The sequence below is a fragment of the Poromitra crassiceps genome, assembly GCF_964638095.1.
Source record: "Poromitra crassiceps genome assembly, contig: HAP1_SCAFFOLD_85, whole genome shotgun sequence".
Classification (NCBI taxonomy): Eukaryota; Metazoa; Chordata; class Actinopteri; order Beryciformes; family Melamphaidae; genus Poromitra; species Poromitra crassiceps.
The window spans coordinates 239598-258443 of NW_028152246.1; the positions used below are offsets into that span (position 1 = coordinate 239598).

The 18846-nt window shown below is 42.4% G+C and overlaps 1 protein-coding gene across 1 annotated transcript in view; it reads right to left on the reverse strand.

The window, feature by feature from the left end:
• Nucleotides 1-299: 299 nt before the first annotated feature.
• LOC310800801 (GTPase IMAP family member 8-like) overlaps nucleotides 300-18846 on the reverse strand; it is a gene marked incomplete at both ends in the record, with an annotated part of 58027 nt that continues 39480 nt past the window's right edge. Inside the window, one exon of the mRNA XM_083664719.1 lies at nucleotides 300-386. Coding sequence (XP_083520845.1) covers nucleotides 300-386 — 87 coding nt within the window. The remainder of the gene's footprint in view (nucleotides 387-18846) is intronic.

Below are 18846 nucleotides of genomic sequence, written 5' to 3' on the forward strand. Positions count from 1 at the left end.
TGGAGCAGTAGGTAAGAAAGTGATCACTAATGCCGTATGTCAAAACACCACTTTGAGAAATAAAGTCAGTGTCTGAAACTAGAATTAAATCAATGGTGCTGGAAGAAGAGTCATCAATTTGTGTGGGTTCATTTATCATTTGAGTAAGTCCGAAGGCCCTGCTAAACCTGTCTAGCCCATTGAAAGTGGCACAGGATTTATTTGTGACATCTGTGTTGAAAACACCAACATATATGCATTCTCTGCTCAGCAAATTAGGACACTTTGACAAGACATCATCAAAAAGGTCATAAAAGGAGTCAGGACTCAGGACTCAGGATGCCTCTCTTGCTCTGGGCCTCGTCTCCCATGTAGCTGTCATTCTGGCCCATAACCACCATCACACCCTGCACAGGTTAGGTTAAGTTTATTTGATATGGACATCACAGAGCATTGGAGATTAAACATACATGTATGCACAACAACAGTGTTTAGTGGAATTATAGCAGAAGGCTCATTTTCAACACCTGTCCACAGGCGACTCCTACACCAAAACACAACCCAAATGGACATACCCAAAAATAAACATAATCAAATATAAAACCACAAGAGTAAAGCTATACATACAAATGTATTGACAAGAAAGTCACTAAAGAAAGTCACTAAAATACACCCCAAAGGACATACCTGAAAAGAAACATAATCAAATATAAAACCACATGAGCAAAGCTATACATACAAATATTCAAGGATGTACACAATACAGTACACGCAGGGCCCTATCTTTGCAGTGGCCTTAGGTGCAAAAACTGGCATTAAACGCAGAAAAACGCGCCTTGCGCCTGCCTCGGGAACATAGCGACATGGTTTTAGGCCCCGAAATGCGCTTTACGCCAAAGAGGCGTGGCGCAGTGCCAGAATAGGCCAGAATGGGTGTTTCGGCCTTAAATACTGGCCTAACGATATCTTCCCCCCTGGCGTTAATTTAGCGCTTAGGGCTGTTCAAAACCAGGCCTTATTCAGTGCGCATTGCGCGGAGCTCAAGCTGTTCTCTCCCCCTCTCTCTCTCTCTCTCTCTCTCTCTCTCACTCCCTCAAATCTCCCAGCATGCATTGAGACTAATACATTTCGAGAAGAAATATCAACCAAATCAGCCTAAATTGCCTAAAGTGGTAGATAGAAATAATGTTTCTGTTCACACAACATTGCACGGGGCTCAAGCTGTTCTCTCCCCCTCTCTCTCTCTCTCTCTCTCACTCCCTCAAATCTCCCAGCATGCATTGAGACTAATACATTTCGAGAAGAAATATCAACCAAATCAGCCTAAATTGCCTAAAGTGGTAGATAGAAATAATGTTTCTGTTCACACAACATGCAATTCTCGAACATTTCAATATTGGCCAAAATAAAACATAGACATCCAAACACAACCCTATGTGAAACATATATGTAACCTAGGTGGTATATATATCCCACGCAGATATAACGTGATTTGGATGAGAGACAGCCGCAACACGGCTGTACTGTGATGTCCTGTGATGTCCGCTCCAACAAGACTTGGCTCCTACTTCACATCCACTTTTACAATAAAAACACATTTATGCAATGACTTTACATAATGTAGGCTATATGTATGTGCATCATCCTACCTGTGCAGCAGGGGAGAGAAAACAATATCATTCTGGACAAACTTTCACCAATCTAATCTCATCATGACATAGGGATAGGCTATGTTTTTCTAGCCAATGCGTTTAGAACATTCTTTTCACTTTGATCTTGCTATAGTGTAGCGTAACATGCTTGCAGTATTTAAACTGCAGTTAGATTGGTTTGAGAAGCATAATAATATGGAATAATAGCCTATATATGGAGACAGACAGACGGGGGATCGCTCCGTGGAATTGGAGCTAAAAAGGGAAGCTTGTGATTCCTTTACTGCACTTCCCCAATGAGCAGATTGTGCATAATTTTACGCTTAAAAGGCGTGGTTATAATGCTAAAGGCCACCTGTAGCGCGCGCACCAAAATATCGAGTGCGCTGGTCCACACCCACTAATCTGCGCTGCGCCTGGCACTAAGCGCAGTTTTTAGGCCATTGCAACGATAGAGCCCGCAATGTACACACGTTGTACACACAATACAGACATAATACACAGAGTACCACCAGAGTCTACAAGGGTATTAAGTGTCAAACTTGGGTTGCAGCAACATATCACTGGAGATGTACTCTAATACAAAATGGAGATACTAGGCTCTATTCTGCCCCTGGGGCCTTAGGCGCTAAACTGGCCTTAAACGCGAAAAACACGCTTTGCGCCTGCCTACCCGTGACTCGGGAGGATACTGTCATGTTTTTACGCCCCGAAATGCGCTTTAAGCTGAAGAGGCGTGGCGCAGTGCCAGAATGGCCGTTTCGGCCATACCAGCCTAAAACGATCTTCCCAAAGGGCATTAATTTTGCGGTTAACGCTTTTCAAAACCTAGGCCTAGCTACTGCAAAAGTTAACAGTTGAAAATTCGATGTCTGGTTTTGTCATGAGTAGCCTACAGCTGAAGTCCCTCTCGCCATCATGCAGACAGTGACGGAAGCATGACGTCTTTATGTGCGCCAAGGGGAAAATGATGGACTAAATTGGTGGGAAATGCGGGGCTACTGCGTGCGTAATTGCAGGAGAGATGCAGATTCAGTGCGCCGGCCCCGGGGATGGACCCACGGTGTTATTCAATCACTTTCTCTGCCGCTATCTCACTCTCTCTCCCCCCCTCTCTCTCTCACTCCCTCTCTCGCGTGTCAATTTCTGCTCCTATAGCGCACTGCAAGCATCAGATCTGAAATGTAGGCTACACCCCAGAATGACAGAACCATCACTATTTTGTGGGAAAGGCCACTAGTTTATTGTAACGGGTTTGGTTCTCAAAAAGAGTTAGGCTCGCGTCTAGTTGAACTGGACCCGCAACATACCACAGCAGAACGAAATGACCACAAGGCTGTCAGATGGAAAGTCAGCAGAAAGGGAGGTTGTCTTACCCCGCACAGGGTAGGCCGCGGACAGCAGGCCGGCCGATTCAGATGGCTCTTGCTTTGCTGGATAGCTCAAGCCGGGGTGTGGAGGCTAGCTAGGACTAGCTTCCGTTTAGTAGTTTAGACGCTAATCAAAAATATCTCACACACACTCACACCCATACGTGAAAACAAAGGAAACAAGAGAACTGGAGAACATGAGCGGCAGAGAGAATATGGCTTCCTTGTTCAGACCAAGGGTGCAGCTCTGGTCCCGTTTAGTGAGGCCGCTGCATGTTAGATCGCCGCTCTGGCGGCTGAATCCAGTATAGGTCACAAGGCCCGCCTCCCCATGTTAGTGGATGGGAAAATCACAACCGAAATAATCACAGTATACGTCAGATAATATTTTTCCAAAGGTGGTTTGTATCATTTTAGATAGTTAGTAATGATAATTAGTCATTATCATGCTAATGCCTGTGCAAGTGGTAATTTTTCTGATCAGTTTGTAAGTAGTTATTAGACATATAAAAAGGGATAAAAATGGATGATTGACAGCTGTGGCAGCCAGTCTCAAGCCGTCATTGGCTGGACAGGCTGTTCATATTATAGATCTATCATCACAGACAAGACACATGGCTTCATCTGTTATGCTGCCTGGGGGTCGGGTTCTTAGCACGGGTGCTGGCTCCCTGGAGGTCGGGGTGGCTGTGTTGGCTACCAGACATATCCAATAAAAAGGACATTGTTTTGAGAAAGGTGAAGTAACGTTGGTTGGGGACTGAAGTAAGTTCAGAAAATATGTGTTTTATTAGTTCCAGCCACGTTATCGGTACACAATGGTTTTTTAACATGCAGGCTAGCAGTGCTAGTCGGCTGTTTTTCATTATTTATCGGCTTAATATTACTATAACTTAACAACCGATAACGATAGCTGGAATAACACAATAATATACACATATTTTCAGAACTTACCAGGTTGTCCAACTGACAGGAAATGTGTTTTATAACGTTAACTCCCGTCCCGGGTATAAGATGAGGCCTAGTACAACCACCAGCCATTAGCTCATCGCTAACGGTTTAGCATCACATATATGTGATGTGACAGAGGTTTTATTTTTTGTAGGCTATTAAAGCAACAAACGTTTTTATATGCATATCTCGGGGAAATGCTTTGACTGTGGGGATGTTCGTTCTTCACAAGCTCCTCTCTTAGTAACGATATACCATTGGCATAAATAAGATATAGCTCAGTGGGATATACAGAGTCAGAGAATAGACCAGGCAGCCTGGCTCACGCACTGGGCTAACGTTAGGTTTGGCTGCGCTACCCACACTGTACCGGGGGGGTACAACAACGTAGCCTCACGGTTAGATTTGTTAAACCACCATTTGCTCCAAAAGGAATAAAATCATGAAGTTAATCAAAATGCCACGGAAACATTAGGCTAACCAACAGAATTTCCTCCAGTGAGAGGCTGAGAGCCGAGCAGCCCTGGCTCCTCTTCCGGGCTGAGAGGCTCCTCTTCCGGGCTGCTCTCAGACCACGGGCTTAGGGCAGCCCGTCTGACTTGTCTGGCTGATACAACTCAATCTCCGACAACTAAAATCAGATTTTCGTACAGACGTCATTTTGATAAACTGATCTCATAGTGGGAATCTTCCTGGTTACTTTTGGCGAGACAAAACATATTACAACTTAAAGTGCCATATTTACAGAGCTAGACTGTATACAAATACACAACGCACTGTGCGCATTCTAGAAACAGCAGCTCTACATAAGAAAGTTCAGAGGGGCGGGGACCTCACAGATGGTTCTAACTCAATGGAGCTACTGCGCAGAATCTGGTTCTCTGATCTGGCACGATTTTGGCTTCAATAGACCATACAGGGAGGAGATAGGGACCCGTTCTCCATTTATATTATATCTCAATGGTTCAGACTGGCAGAGAGCGTGCACAGCCCCGTGCCACGTCATAAACTATCCAAGTCAACTCCCACTTCCCGAATGACAACCTTGTGCCACGTCATAAATCACATGACACCAGGGGTAACCGACAAACATCACATTAACAAACTGTGACATTATATATAGGCACTAGGCATGACAGATAAAAAATTTTTTTGTTATACCATAGTTTTGAGCCCCTGGCATTCAGAGGCTGTTGCATCATCCTACCTGTCTGCCGTGCAGAGGAGGAGAAGAAAAGGCAGCAAGAGAAAACGATGCAATCATTCTGTCCAAACTTTGACCAATCTAATCTCATCATGACATCCAGGGATAGGCTATATTTTTCTAGCGGATGCGTTTAGAACATTATTCTCACTTTGCTCTTGCTATAGTGTAGCGTATGTACATACTTGCTGTATTTAAAGTCCCAATCAGTAAGATTTTTGACATTTTTTACTGTAATATAAGAGCTTTTTAGTCACAGGACATGGTAGATTGACTTGTAATAGGGAGACCCTCGACTTTATTTATCCGACACCGCCCTCCATTGGCCAGCCCTGGGACTAAGCAAGTTGTCTGCCACGTCCCGTGGCAAGAAAAAAGAAAAAAGAAAAGGATACGCGCATGCGCTGTACAGCGGAAGCGCTGTCTTCAGGAAAACAAGGAAGTAACTCGATTCGGATTTGCTACGAAAATGATGTTTCACGGAACTATCGATTATTATTTCATCACGTGGTGAGTACCCGATGTCACAACATGTACATAGAGCTTTCTGGCGCTGTGTTTTGTTGACTTTGAACGGCGATATCGTTATCGATACTATTGGACCCAGAGGGCGCAGTTTCTCCAATAGCAAAACTTGGAAAACTTACTGAATGGGGCTTTAAACTGCAGTGAGATTTGTTTGAGGAGCATATGGACTTATGGAGACAGACGGGGATGAAAGTTGGCAGAGAGGGAGGGGGGGAGCTCAGAGCGCTTGGGCTTTTCTGACCAGACTGGATTGCTCCGTGGAATCGGAGCTTGAAAGGGAAGAATGTGATTGGTTTACTGCAGATCGCCAATAGCCACAGTTGTGAATAATTATACGCTTAAAAAGGCGTGGTTAAATGGTTAGCACTGCGCAATCTGGCAGGAAAAATTAGGGAATGCGCGTGACCATGCCCACTAATAGCGCCGCGCTGCACAAATTTAAGGCCAGGCGGCTAATAGAGCCCACTGTATCAGTTGTCAGTCATATCATCCACCTTGAGACAATAACATGCAGACATTGCATAAATAAGCAATGTACAAGACAAGACACATACCCACCATCACACCCTGCACAGACAAGACACATTTTAAATAATTTAAAAGACCTATTGCAGTCAGTTACATTCCTCCAACAAACACATTCCTCCAATACAAACAGGTATGTCCTCATTTCAAATTAAACGTTTGTTGTATAAATGCCGCAATACATTGCTTATTTATGCAATGTCTCTGCATGTTATTTGTCTCAAGGTGGACGATACAATGACTGACAACTGATACAGTATCTCTATTTTGTATTAGAGTACATCTCCAGTGATATGTTGCTGCAACCCAAGTTTCCACATAGTAATCAATTAAACATAAAAACTGTTTTTCACAGCCTATTAGCACCTGCCCTGTGTTTGGACTGATTGGGTATCGATTTGTAAGGAAGCCACTGTCTAGGCTACAGAGGAAATATGTTTGCTAGTACCAGCTCAGTGGCCTTGTGGTCTCAGTGTCTGCCCTGAGACTGGGAGGAGACTGGGAGGTTTTGAGTTCGATCCCGTGCCGAGTCATACCTAAGACTATAAAAATGGGACCCATTTGCCTCCCTGCTTGGCACTCAGCATCAAAGGGTTGGAATTGGGTGGTTAGATCACCATATGATTCCCGAGCGCGAATCAGTGGGACTTTACCTTTACCTTTAGTAAAGCCAGCTCACCTGTACAGGTGAGTCAGGTGTGTATATATTTCTCTTACCTGTGCAGGTGAGTCAGGTTTGTGTGTGTGTAGGTACTGGGCTCTATTCTCCCCCTGGCCTTAAATTTGCATTTATAGCTGGGCCCAGCGCTATGGCCGTGGTCACGCACATTCCCAAATTTTTCCTTGACGCTAAACGTGGCGCTAACCATTTAACCATGCCTTTTTAAGCGTAGAATTATTCACAAGTGTTGGATTGGTGATCTCCAGTAAACCAATCACATTTTCCCTTCCAAGCTCCGATCCACACGGAGCGACTCCAGTCCGGTCAGAAAATACCTAAAGCCCCCGCGACCCCCTTCTCTGCCCACTTTCATCCCTGTCTGTTTCGATATGCTTCTCAAACAAATATCACGGCAGTTTAACAGCAAGCCTGTAAATACGCCATAGCAAGAGCAAAGTGAGAATAATGTTCTAAACGCATCGGCTAGCAAAATATAGCCTATCCCTGGATGTCACGATGAGATTAGATTGGTGAAAGTTTGGACAGAATGATTGCATCGTTTTCTCACTGCCTTTTCTTCTCCCCCTCTGCACGGCAGACAGGTAGGATGATGCAACAGCCTCTGAATGCTCAAAACTACGATATAACAACTTTTTTTCGATCAGTCATTGTGCATGCCTACATATAAATTAGTGCCTTTCCCCCAAAATAGTGATGGTTCTGCCATTCTGGGGTGTAGCCTACATTTCAGATCTGATGCTTGCAGTGCGCTATAGGGGGAGAAATTGACACGCTAGGGATAGGGAGAGAGGGAGTGAGAGAGAGGGGGGAGAGAGAGTGAGATAGCGGCAGAGAGAGTGATTGAATAACGCCGTGGGTGCATCCCCGGCTGAATAAGGCCTGGTTTTGAAAAGCGTTTTGAAAATTAACGCCCGTTGGGAAAATCGCTTTAGGCTGGTATTTAAGGCCCCAATCAGTAACTTTTTCACCTTAATATAACAGCTTTTTAGTCATTGAGGATGGTAGAGTGACTTGTAACAGGGAGAATGTCACCTCTATTGGTCACACACCACCCTCCAAAGGCCTCTCCTGGGACTAAGCAGTTTGGTGCCTGCGGCTCGGAGGCAAGATGTGCGCATGCGCTGTACAGCAGGAGCGTTGTGTTCCTGGAAACAAGGAAATAACACGATGCGGATTTGCTACGAAAACGATGTTTCACGTAACTATGGATTATCATTTCATCACGTGGTGAGTGCCCGATGTCACAACATGTACATAGAGCTTTCTGGCGCTGTGTTTTGTTGACTTTGAACGGCAATATCGATATCGATACTGTTGCACGCAGAGGGCACAGTTTCTCCAATAGCAAAACTTGGAAAAGTTGGTGAATGGGGCTTTAAGGCCGAAACGCCCATTCTGGCCTATTCTGGCACTGCGCCACGCCTCTTCAGCGTAAAGCGCATTTCGGGGCGTAAAAGCATGACGGTATCCTCCCGAGTCAGCGGTAGGCAGGCATAAAGCATGTTATTTTGCATTTAAGGCCAGTTTAGCGCCTAAGGCCAGGGGGAGAATAGACCCCACTATCTCTTACCTGTGCAGGTGAGTCGGGTGTGTGTGTGTGTGTGTTTAGGTATCTCTCTTACCTGTGCAGGTGAGTCAGGTGTGTGTAGTAGTGATGCGCGGGTCAAGGTTTTTTAAGGCCCGCACCAACCCAACCCGTCATTGGAACCCGCCCGCCCTGCCCGGCCCATTAAAATATCTGAAAATGCCAACCCAACCCACCCAGCAGCCCACAACGGCCAATTTAATGTAATATGTCTCCGGACTCAGGAGGAGCACAGCAGAGCTCTCCAAGGTAGAGTGAGTAGAGAGTGCAGCAGGTGCAGACGGCTTGCAGATACAGCTTCAGACTCGCTGTCTGATTTATTTTAATGACCTCATGCGCTCTCAATTGGTCACGTAGCCTAATCAGAGTCGAGTCCACAACAGAAAATCTGCGGTGGCATTAGTTTTATGGACACTTCAAATAATAATTACAGTGAATAATCCTTCCAAAATGTTTGTTTTGAGAGCACATAGGCTACCTTATTGAAGCGTTTCTTTAGTCCATGTAGGCTATAGAGTGCAGCAGGTGCAGACGGCTTTAGAGTCGCCTTGTCTGTCTGATTGTGTGATAGGCCTACGTGTGTGTGAGAGAGTTCACATCTTAATAAAGGGTTACTCTGTGTGTTTCACTGCTCTAAATTATTTAATAATGTTGCTTTGTCACGTTCTGAGCCTGCCCCGCCCGCACCCGCGATATTTTCATAATTTGCCAACCCAGACCGCCTGCGGGCCGGGCCAGCCCGCAGGACCCGGCGGGTTCTGGGTGACCCGCGCATCACTAGTGTGTAGGTATCTCTCTTACCTGTGCAGGTGAGTCAGGTGTGTGTGTAGACATCTCTGTTACCTGTGCAGGTAAGTCAGGTGTGTGTCTAGGCATCTCTCTTACCTGTGCAGGTAAGTCAGGTGTGTGGCATCCCTTACCTGTGCAGGTGAGTCAGGTGTGTGTGTACGTATCTCTCTTACCGGTGCAGGTGAGTCAGGTGTGTATGTATCTATCTTACCTGTGCAGGTGAGTCAGGTGTGTATGTACGTATCTCTTACCTGTGCAGGTGAGTCAGGTGTGTGTGTGTGTGTGTGTAGAGGTATTTATCTTACCTGTGCAGGTGAGTCAGGTTGTGTGTAGGTATCTCTCTTACCTGCAGGTGAGTCAGGTGAGTGAGTGTGTGTGTGTGTGTGTGTGTGTGTGTGTGTGTGTGTGTGTGTGTGTGTGTGTGTGTGTGTGTGTGTGTGTGTGTCTCTCTTACCTGTGCAGGTGAGTCAGTGTGTGTTGGTGGTGTGGATCAGCCCTGGTGTGCTAATTGACTGGACACATGATGCCAGAAAGCAGGACGTCAGTCAGGCTCATGATTGGTGGAGAGAAACGGCCTTCATGTCGGGATAATCGGTTTCCCCAAATTACAGGAAATGCAAGAAGTGCTCTGCCTGCCCCCTGTACTGACTTTATAGTGACTATTGGGCTACTTTATTTTTATTTTGTAATCTTACTCACTAGACCGCATCACAATTATACTATAATATTCTCACTGTTCTCTTATTTCTATTACTTAGCTGCCATTAATTTACCAGCTAATGGGGATATTAATAAAACAATTTAAAAAAAACAGGCACTAACAGACTGTCTGTGGTTGTCAGTAGGTTTGAGTTTATCAGGCACATTGTCTCAACTTCTACAGTGACCTCATAGTACTTTATGAATGGATATAAAAACATGTGTTTTTATTAATACATTTATATACACAGTATTATTCCATTATATGAATCCTATAGTGTATCTGTCAGGGTTGTTGTAAATTCATGAATGAACTCATGACATCAATTCTAATTCAATTGCGGAGGAATTTGAATTTCAAAAGGAAACACAATTGGAATGCAGAACCCAATTTGTTTGTTTGTTACCACATATCTGAGATTAGCCTACACACAGCCTACACATGCCTAAATGCCTCATTTGCATTTTTAAACATAATATTTCTGAAAATTGCAATACAAAAAAAAAAAAATTGAATGTAAGTTATCAACCTAGAAGGTCCTAGATATCATTTCTGGGGGCCAACCTTTTTAAAACCCTTGTACCCCACTAGTCCATCTGATGGATATTTCCTACAGTCGCGTATGGGCCGTTTCGACATTTTTTGAGTAAATGGTCTGAAATTAAGGCTAGGTATTTTTTGGGGGGTATTTGACAAAAATCAATCATATCTATCATCGTTCTACCATCCTAAGACCTTGTTTCAAAAGTACAACTCAATTTACTGTTAGTCCATCTGATGGACCCATTGACTTCCATTGAAAACACTCTATTGGTACTCCCAGCAAATTTTTACAAAATTAATTTATTTCATTTGTTTCAGCGGGCATCCTGGACCAAATACCTTGAGTGCCAATGACGACTTTAGTCGTCAATTGCTTTAGTAACGTTGAGTGCCAATGACGACTAAAGTCGTCAATTGCGTTTTTTGACGGTGGGACGTGGATCAAAGCCTAATATATCTCCTGTAAAATTTTGGGGCATGTTGAATGTGTATAACCTATTTTACCGACCCATTAGGTGGCGACAGTGCTCTCCAGATTAGAGGAAGGTCCGGAAAACAGCAGGAAAAACCCCCGTGATCAAAGAGAAACCGCTCATGCTGCAGCCAGAGCCATAGATGGCTTTGACTGCAGCTGATGTTGGCTGTCAATCCGCGCACACAACTGAGCCCCTCTGCCTCTGTCTGTCTGTCTGCATAGTTTCTTCACACGATTAGCCGCTCCGAAAATAGACTGGGTGCGTGAGGCTGTGTGTTAGTGTGGGGAGGAGTTTGCAGCTGAGGGGGGGAGAGGGGGGTGGGGCACGCAGGCACCACACAACTACACCACGTCACTACATCAGAAAATATTATCTTCAGACTCCGTGAATGTGCTTGAAATGCTGCATTTCATAAAAGGCGGAATAACTCAGCTTCTAATTTGAAAAGTGTCTTTTTGCTCAAAACAGCCTATCTTCTCCGCCTCATAACTAAAGAACGGAAAATGGGATCAATAAACTTTTTTTTGCAGATGATAGAAGAGAGTCCCATCGTTCTTTGTGCGTGTTCAGTGTTTACATAGTAATATCACACAATATTCTGTGGGCCTCGAGAAATCACTGAAAACGCTCTGAAACTCTGGCACTGGGAGCGTCCGTTCTCCAAAAGTGGCTGGCACTCAATGAGTTAATATCTAACCTTGGAGTTGGTAGAAAATTTGGGGGAGTTACATGGTCTCAAAGTCCATTGCATAGTTGTCCCATTGGTTTCAATGTTAATTTTGCACAAAAACAACATTTTTTTTTTTACTCCCAGCAAATTTTTCAAAAAATCATTATTTCCTTGATGTTACACATCTCACCTTGACTCAAGCGGTTAAAATTGTAGTTTCTACTGGGTTTGGCTATTTCCCCATATTCCCCCAGTTTTGGCATAGCAATCAATTCCATACGGTTTACATGAAATGTAAAAAAAAAACGGATTCCTATGCCAAAGATGGGAAAATATTAGAAAACTGAATTTGACAGTCCACACTACTGATTTGAAGCCTTTAGACCAGGATGGATGCTGGACTAAAAAGCTTGTTTGTGTGTTTTGGGGAAAATGGCTGGTAGTCCAAAACATGCGCTTTTTGGATTTTTGGCTCAAAATATGAAAAAATATTATTTTTACAAAAAATCACAAAAAATACAAAAACCCACTGATGATGTCACAATGTCTGTGAAATCATCAGTAATGTCATCAGTGACATATTATTGACCCACATCATCTCATGACATCACTGATGATGTCATAGTCTAGTGATGTCATAGGTATTGTGACATCATTCCTGCCAATCTTTGACACTAGGCATCTTGCAGTGGTGACTTTTGTAAAACACCCCAACCTGCCCGTAATATCAGACCCAAATCCAGTTTGTCTATATGGAAAGGCAAAAAAAAACACTTTTTTTTTACTGTATTTTTTTTTTTACTGTACTGGCATTTAACACATTCACTGCCAGACGTTTTTTTTTACTGTAGTTAGCTTCTGCCAGAGGGTTTTTTTGAGGATTCTGGCTCATCTTTCAAGACCCGAGGATTCTTTTCTGCTAACATTTTGTGAACACACAATATCTCAAAAGAACTAATAGAATGTGTGCTTTCTCTGTCTAAAAGAGTTAGTTTGTAGAGTTAGTAGTTATGTAAGCATTAGCAGTTGAATACAGCATGGTTTTAGCGTCAGAAAAAATATTCAGAGATAAACGGCTTTTTGTGAAATTCGATAGAACAGTCACTTTAACCATTCATTTTTGTCTCTCTCTCTCTCTCTCTCCCTCCCCCTCTCGCTCTCTCTCTCTCTCTCTCTCTCCCTTCCTCTCGCTCTCCCTCCCTCTCTCTCTCTCTCTCTCTCTCTCTCTCCCTCCCTCTCGCTCTCCCTCCCTCTCTCTCTCTCTCCCTCCCGAGAGGGAGGGAGACGCACTAGGTTTAATCCTAGTGAGAGGGGGAGAGGGAGAGAGAGAGAGAGAGAGAGAGAGGGAGGGAGGGAGAGAGAGAGAGCGAGAGAGAGAGAGAGAGAGAGGGAGAGAGCGAGAGGGAGAGTTGCTTCAACTCCTCCCTCCGTGGGCGTTCTTCTTGGCTGCAGCGGCCGTCACAAGCTTGTCACCAGTCTGAGTGCTTTGCTGCTGTCCTGTGCCTGTGGCTGCGCGGCCGCTGTTTGAGGAAGTCGGGATGGACTCGCTCGCTTGGAGTTTTGGTTGAGAGAAGCTTTTGCGATTCTGGTCATATTTATGCTGCGTGTTTCAAAGTGTGTTCCACCTGTAATATATTATGTAAATTTGCAATCCCGCATCGCCAGCAATCAGCGCGAAAACGAAAGCGTTTTCCCCCATCCATTTTCATGAGAATGGCTGGGGTGAGAATGGCGTCACAAGTTAAAAAAATGCTTGCCTTCCTCTAGTCAGGAGAGCACTGTTGCCACTTAGTGGGTCGGTGGAATGGGTTGTAAACGTTCGGTGGCTCCAATAATTATATAAGAGATGTAAAAGGGTTAGATGCACATCCCACGGTCAAAAAAAAAAAAATCATTTTTTTGACGACTCTACTCGTCGTTGGCAGTGAACAGCTGGATTGTGTTTGACGACTCAACTCGTTCTTGGCAATTAACGTGTTAAGGGGTTAAAATTCGAATAGGTATGAAATGTTGGTAAGAGGTATTAGGGAAGAAGTTACCAATGAATTATAAACAGTCAAAAATTTAAAAAATTAAATTAATATTTATAAATTAGTACAGTATTCCCCTTAAGGTCCATCAGATGGACTAACAGTAAGTTGAGGATTATTCGTAATTGGGGTACAAAGGTGAATGGTCCATGTCTGTAAAATGCCCTTTGACCCCTGGGTATAGTCTCGGAAACCTGTAAAGTCCTGCAACCCACCGATACCACCATCATTTCCGACCAAGCGAAAGGCGCAGTTAAAACAGGTTACCCCGGGCAATGGCAAATTGCTAGTTTTCCAATAATTTGCTGATGCCACCATAGCGCCCCCTAGAGGTTGTGGCCCCCACTTTGATAACCACTGAGAAACTGTCTGACTCTGACCTCAATTACCTCAATCTCTTAGTAAGCCTGATGTTCAAAGACTTAAAAACAAAGACAGGCTTCATGTCTCCCACTGATATTGGGTGATAAATGACTGTACAAGGCATTGGAGACTGGAATAAAATATCTGTATGGAGGCATTGTGTGATGTAACTTAAATGTTGCTCAATGTAAACTCCAATATTTGTTATTCAGTATATTTTTTGTACAATTTTCAATTTGTCAATTCAAATTTCCAGTCTTGATTACAAAGGTAGGCAATACAGCTATTTTCAACTTAATTTTCTAAGCACCTTTCTGTCAGAAAGGTCAAATATGTTTATGCTCCCACAAAGAAAGCATGTTTGCAATCAACTCTGCAAATTAATAAAATTACTGTTAACACATTGAGTGCCACAGCGCTTCAGTAAAATTGTCTGGAGCCTGTGCCAGGTTCACTTCCATTCAGTTGAAAACAGCTATACAATTTTTTCTATTAGGGCGATATTGAGAGGGCTGGACTTTAATGAAACATTGAACACTCCTGCTTCTCTCAAAGAAGAAATTTTGTTTCTAGACAGTTCCATTATGAAATGACAGCCTGTGAAGGAAGAGCACTTTCAAGGGTTTTCTGCTGGGTTTTTTTACTTTTCGAGATAAACACACTTTTATGTAAACAAAGGTAACAGAATGAATTCTGCTTCAAGTGTGATAAAATGCTATACCTAAATGAAAGGTTGGAATGTCTACTTTACCTTGGGGGAAAAAGTATGTAAAAAGAATGTTTCATTGATTTTTCACAAATATTTGAACACAGCTTAGTCCAACTTCAAGACGCTGCTTTTTATGGCATCAAGGTGTATGTTGCAGGCCATCTCTCCATAAAGAAACATGATATCAACTTCTTTTTTTTTGATGATGAAAGTACACTTCCTAAGCTTTCATTTGGTGTGTAACAATCAAATATTCCACCACAACATTTCATGCAGTGTATTCTTTTCTTCAAAAAAACCTTCAAAGTAGTTTCCAAATAAAACACATTTTTATGCATAGTATTTTCATAATAGCCCACAGAATGAATTCTGCTTGATAAAATGCTATACCTAAATGAAAGGTTGGAATGTCTACTTTACCTTGGGGGAAAAAGTATGTAAAAAGAATGTTTCATTGATTTTTTACAAATATTTGAACACAGCTTAGTCCAACTTCAAGACGCTGCTTTTTATGGCATCAAGGTGTATGTTGCAGGCCATCTCTCCATAAAGAAACATGATATCAACTTATGTTTTTTTGATGATGAAAGTACACTTCCTAAGCTTTCATTTGGTGTGTAACAATCAAATATTCCACCACAACATTTCATGCAGTGTATTCTTTTCTTCAAAAAAACCTTCAAAGTAGTTTCCAAATAAAACACATTTTTATGCATAGTATTTTCACAATAGCCCACAGAATGAATTCTGCTTAGAGTTGAACAAAATGCAATACCTCAAACGAAAGGTTGGAAACTCAACTCAAGTCAATAACAAAAAGTATGTGAAAAGAATCTTCCATTTATTTTCTACAAATATTTGATTAAAAATAATAATATGGGTCACCCAGACCCATGAGCAAGCGGACGTGCAGTTTGGGGAGTAAATGTATTAAAATGTATTGATAAGTATAAAAACAATTAAATGTAAAATAAGTAAATATATTAATAACTATGAATGTATAAGAATAAGTAAATGTGTTATATTAGCTGATGGATAAATATGATATAGTGTGAGTGTCACCTGGAAGTAGAACGTAAACAACAAACCCTGGGAAGAGATTTAATTTGCCGTTACAGTTAAAAATATAGAAAGTAAAAATAAAAGGATAACATCATTCATTATGTTCCAATAAAAATGTAAAAAAAACTCTGATAAAGGTTGATCCAATGAATCTTGTGATTATTGCATTCCACTTGCATTCCACTCACATGTGGTTAGCCCCCCCCCCCCCTCCCCTCCCGTGATAAGAACCATTATGTGATCTTTCAGATCACTCAGCCATGAGTCTCATTCTTATCCAACAATCAGTGAGCTAAATGTGTACGGCATTCTTCAGATCCACGGCCGCTGGACGGGGCTGTTCAGATGCAAGTCTCAGACAGACACTGATTGTTGAAATGGAAAATGAGACTCATCTGGGATTGTACTGCACTATTACCATACCAATATGTCATAATAAAAACAACAATGTATCACTTTGTAAAAATCAGTAGGCCATTACAATTAAAACTTCAGAGTATCATTATTGTTGGCCGGTATTTGGCCTATAAGCAAAAACTTAAGCAAAAAAGTATTTTCTCAGTTCAGAGAGTAAAGTCCCATCTGGGAACAAAGTCAGAAGTTTATCAGAAAATGAGTCAGAAACTGGTGAAGAAGCTGACCGTCTATGTAGCCCCGCCTGAAGCTCCGGAGGGCAGAATTGGTTCCTTGTCTTCTTGCCTTTTACTCTATTCTGTCTCTGTTCTATTATTATCATGCCTCACGCCTCTATGTTTGTGTAATGTTTGAACATTATGAACCAATCATAATCAATATTACTGATATAATTTGGGTTTGGGTTCATCTCTTGAGGGTATTGGACAAATCTTTCAGGCTCAATTTGTGTTTTACACGTCATCTAGAGTTAAAACCGGTGCCCTCACCAAAGTCCACTCAAATCTCCTATTCATTTAAGTTTGTTCTACTTATTATTAAGATATATTCTTGTCCCCTATTAATCAATTTAACATTACTGTTTGTTAGGAGTTATTCCTCAATTACGCTCTTTTCACTAGTCCTTAATCTATTTAAACAAAAGTTTATATCTTAGAGCAGTGATTCTCAAACTTTTTCACTTCAAGGACCTCTAAATTGACACAAATTAAGCCATGGGCCCCCATTTGATAAGATTTTATCACAGGGTCCCACATCTGATAGGATATTTTTAATGTTTTATTGCAGAAAGTGTATGAAGCCCTGGCCCATGACCAAAATAGTTATACATTATGTCATTGTGTTGCTTATGAATTGAATTATACTGAAAATAAATTATTCCTCTTTTTGCTGGGGACCCCCTGGAACCCTCTCAATGAACCCTGGGGGTGCCTGGGCACTACTTTAAGAACCACTGTTTGCACTGTGACACAGCAGGCTGACAGTCCTGGCTGAACCTAAGAAACTTCCCCTTCTCCACAGCAGCAATTTTGCTGCTCAGTCGCACACAAGCCCAAGAGAGAGACCCACTTCACCTTGATTACAGTTACACAGTTTTCTCTAGAACAGTTTAAAATCATTAACTCTTAATAGGAACAAGCAAAACATCTCTTCTTGTAGAAAGTCAAAACAAAATACAAATAAAAACTAAAGCAAAATACAAAGCTATAAACCTGTTGCATTATTCAAATTGATATAATAAAACATTTAAAGCAGGACTAAACCCCCAAAAGCTTTTTTTTTTTATAGCTTTTAACCAATATGGCTGTTGGGGTGGTGTGTAAAGGATTCTGGTCAGAATCTCCACATTTGAGACCAATCTGTTACAATTTTACAAACTCAAAACTTATTATTTTCAGCAGCATAAGTGCCCTCTATGGGTTCAAACCTGCTTTTTTGGGGAGCCTCAAATGAATGGCCGATTTGGTACGTTACGTCACGGTGGTATTTGCGCGTGGTGTACTTGTGTACTTCAAATGTGCATCAATTGTATATTATCAGCGAGCCCGTCCTGGGTGCTGGGAGAACGTAAGGCATTATGGGCAATCGGCTACTGTGGCTAATGCTAGTTACTTTACATGGCAGTAAAACGCCACTGAATGACCAAATTGATATAACTTTTAACCATTTTGAGTAACACTGTTTCGATACGGACCACCAGCATTGGTTAGTTGTTTATAACGTGGCTATATTTATAATGTACTCTATCTCTGATACACTGAAAATACTGCCTGTCATACAAAAAAAGAGAAAGAGGGATTGGGAGGCGGGCCATAGCCTAGCTGTTTTATTTTGCCAGAAATCTGGGGGTTTAGTCCCCCTTTAAAGGTCCATTCCATAACTTCTAACTCTTACTGACACCGGTGGCCGGTAGAGTAAGTGCAGGCAGCTGGCACGCGTGCACCATATTCGCATATGAGTAGGAGCTGCCTGTTTGACTACCGGATCTACAGTGCCTGGCTAAAACAAGGCCAGCAGAGGTGTTGGTTGCCTTGTAATACTAGAACGACCGCACAGTGGATATATGATTCCACCAACAAGTGAGCAGTCGACATCCATGCCTGCCCAGACTTTGACGTTTGAGCAAAATGTAAAATGAAATTCCATCAAGGTGTTACTGAGGTATGGCGTTACCAAGCTTCAAAATGGCGTTTGTGAGGTCACAGTGACCTTGACCTTTGACCACGAAAATGTAATCAGTTCTGCCTTGAGTCCAAGTGGACGTTTGAGCCAAATGTGGGGAAATTTCGTGAAGGCATTCCTGAGAAAATACGTTAACGAGCTAGGAAATGGTGTTCGTGAGGTTTTCAAGATTCAAGATTCAAGATTCAAGATTTTTATTGTCACTCCATGGTACAAGTATCACGTGTGAAATTCTTGTGCTGTGGACTCCGTTTACAACATAGTGCAAATAGTACAAATATAACAAATATAACAGGGCATATGGGTGCAAAAACAACAAGAGACAAAACAAGCATAAGGCAGTATAGTGATAAGACAAGTCAGAGACAGTGGCATATTCACTGCACATAGGTGCACGTGTCGGGTGCATACTTTAGACGTGCTTAAACATTTT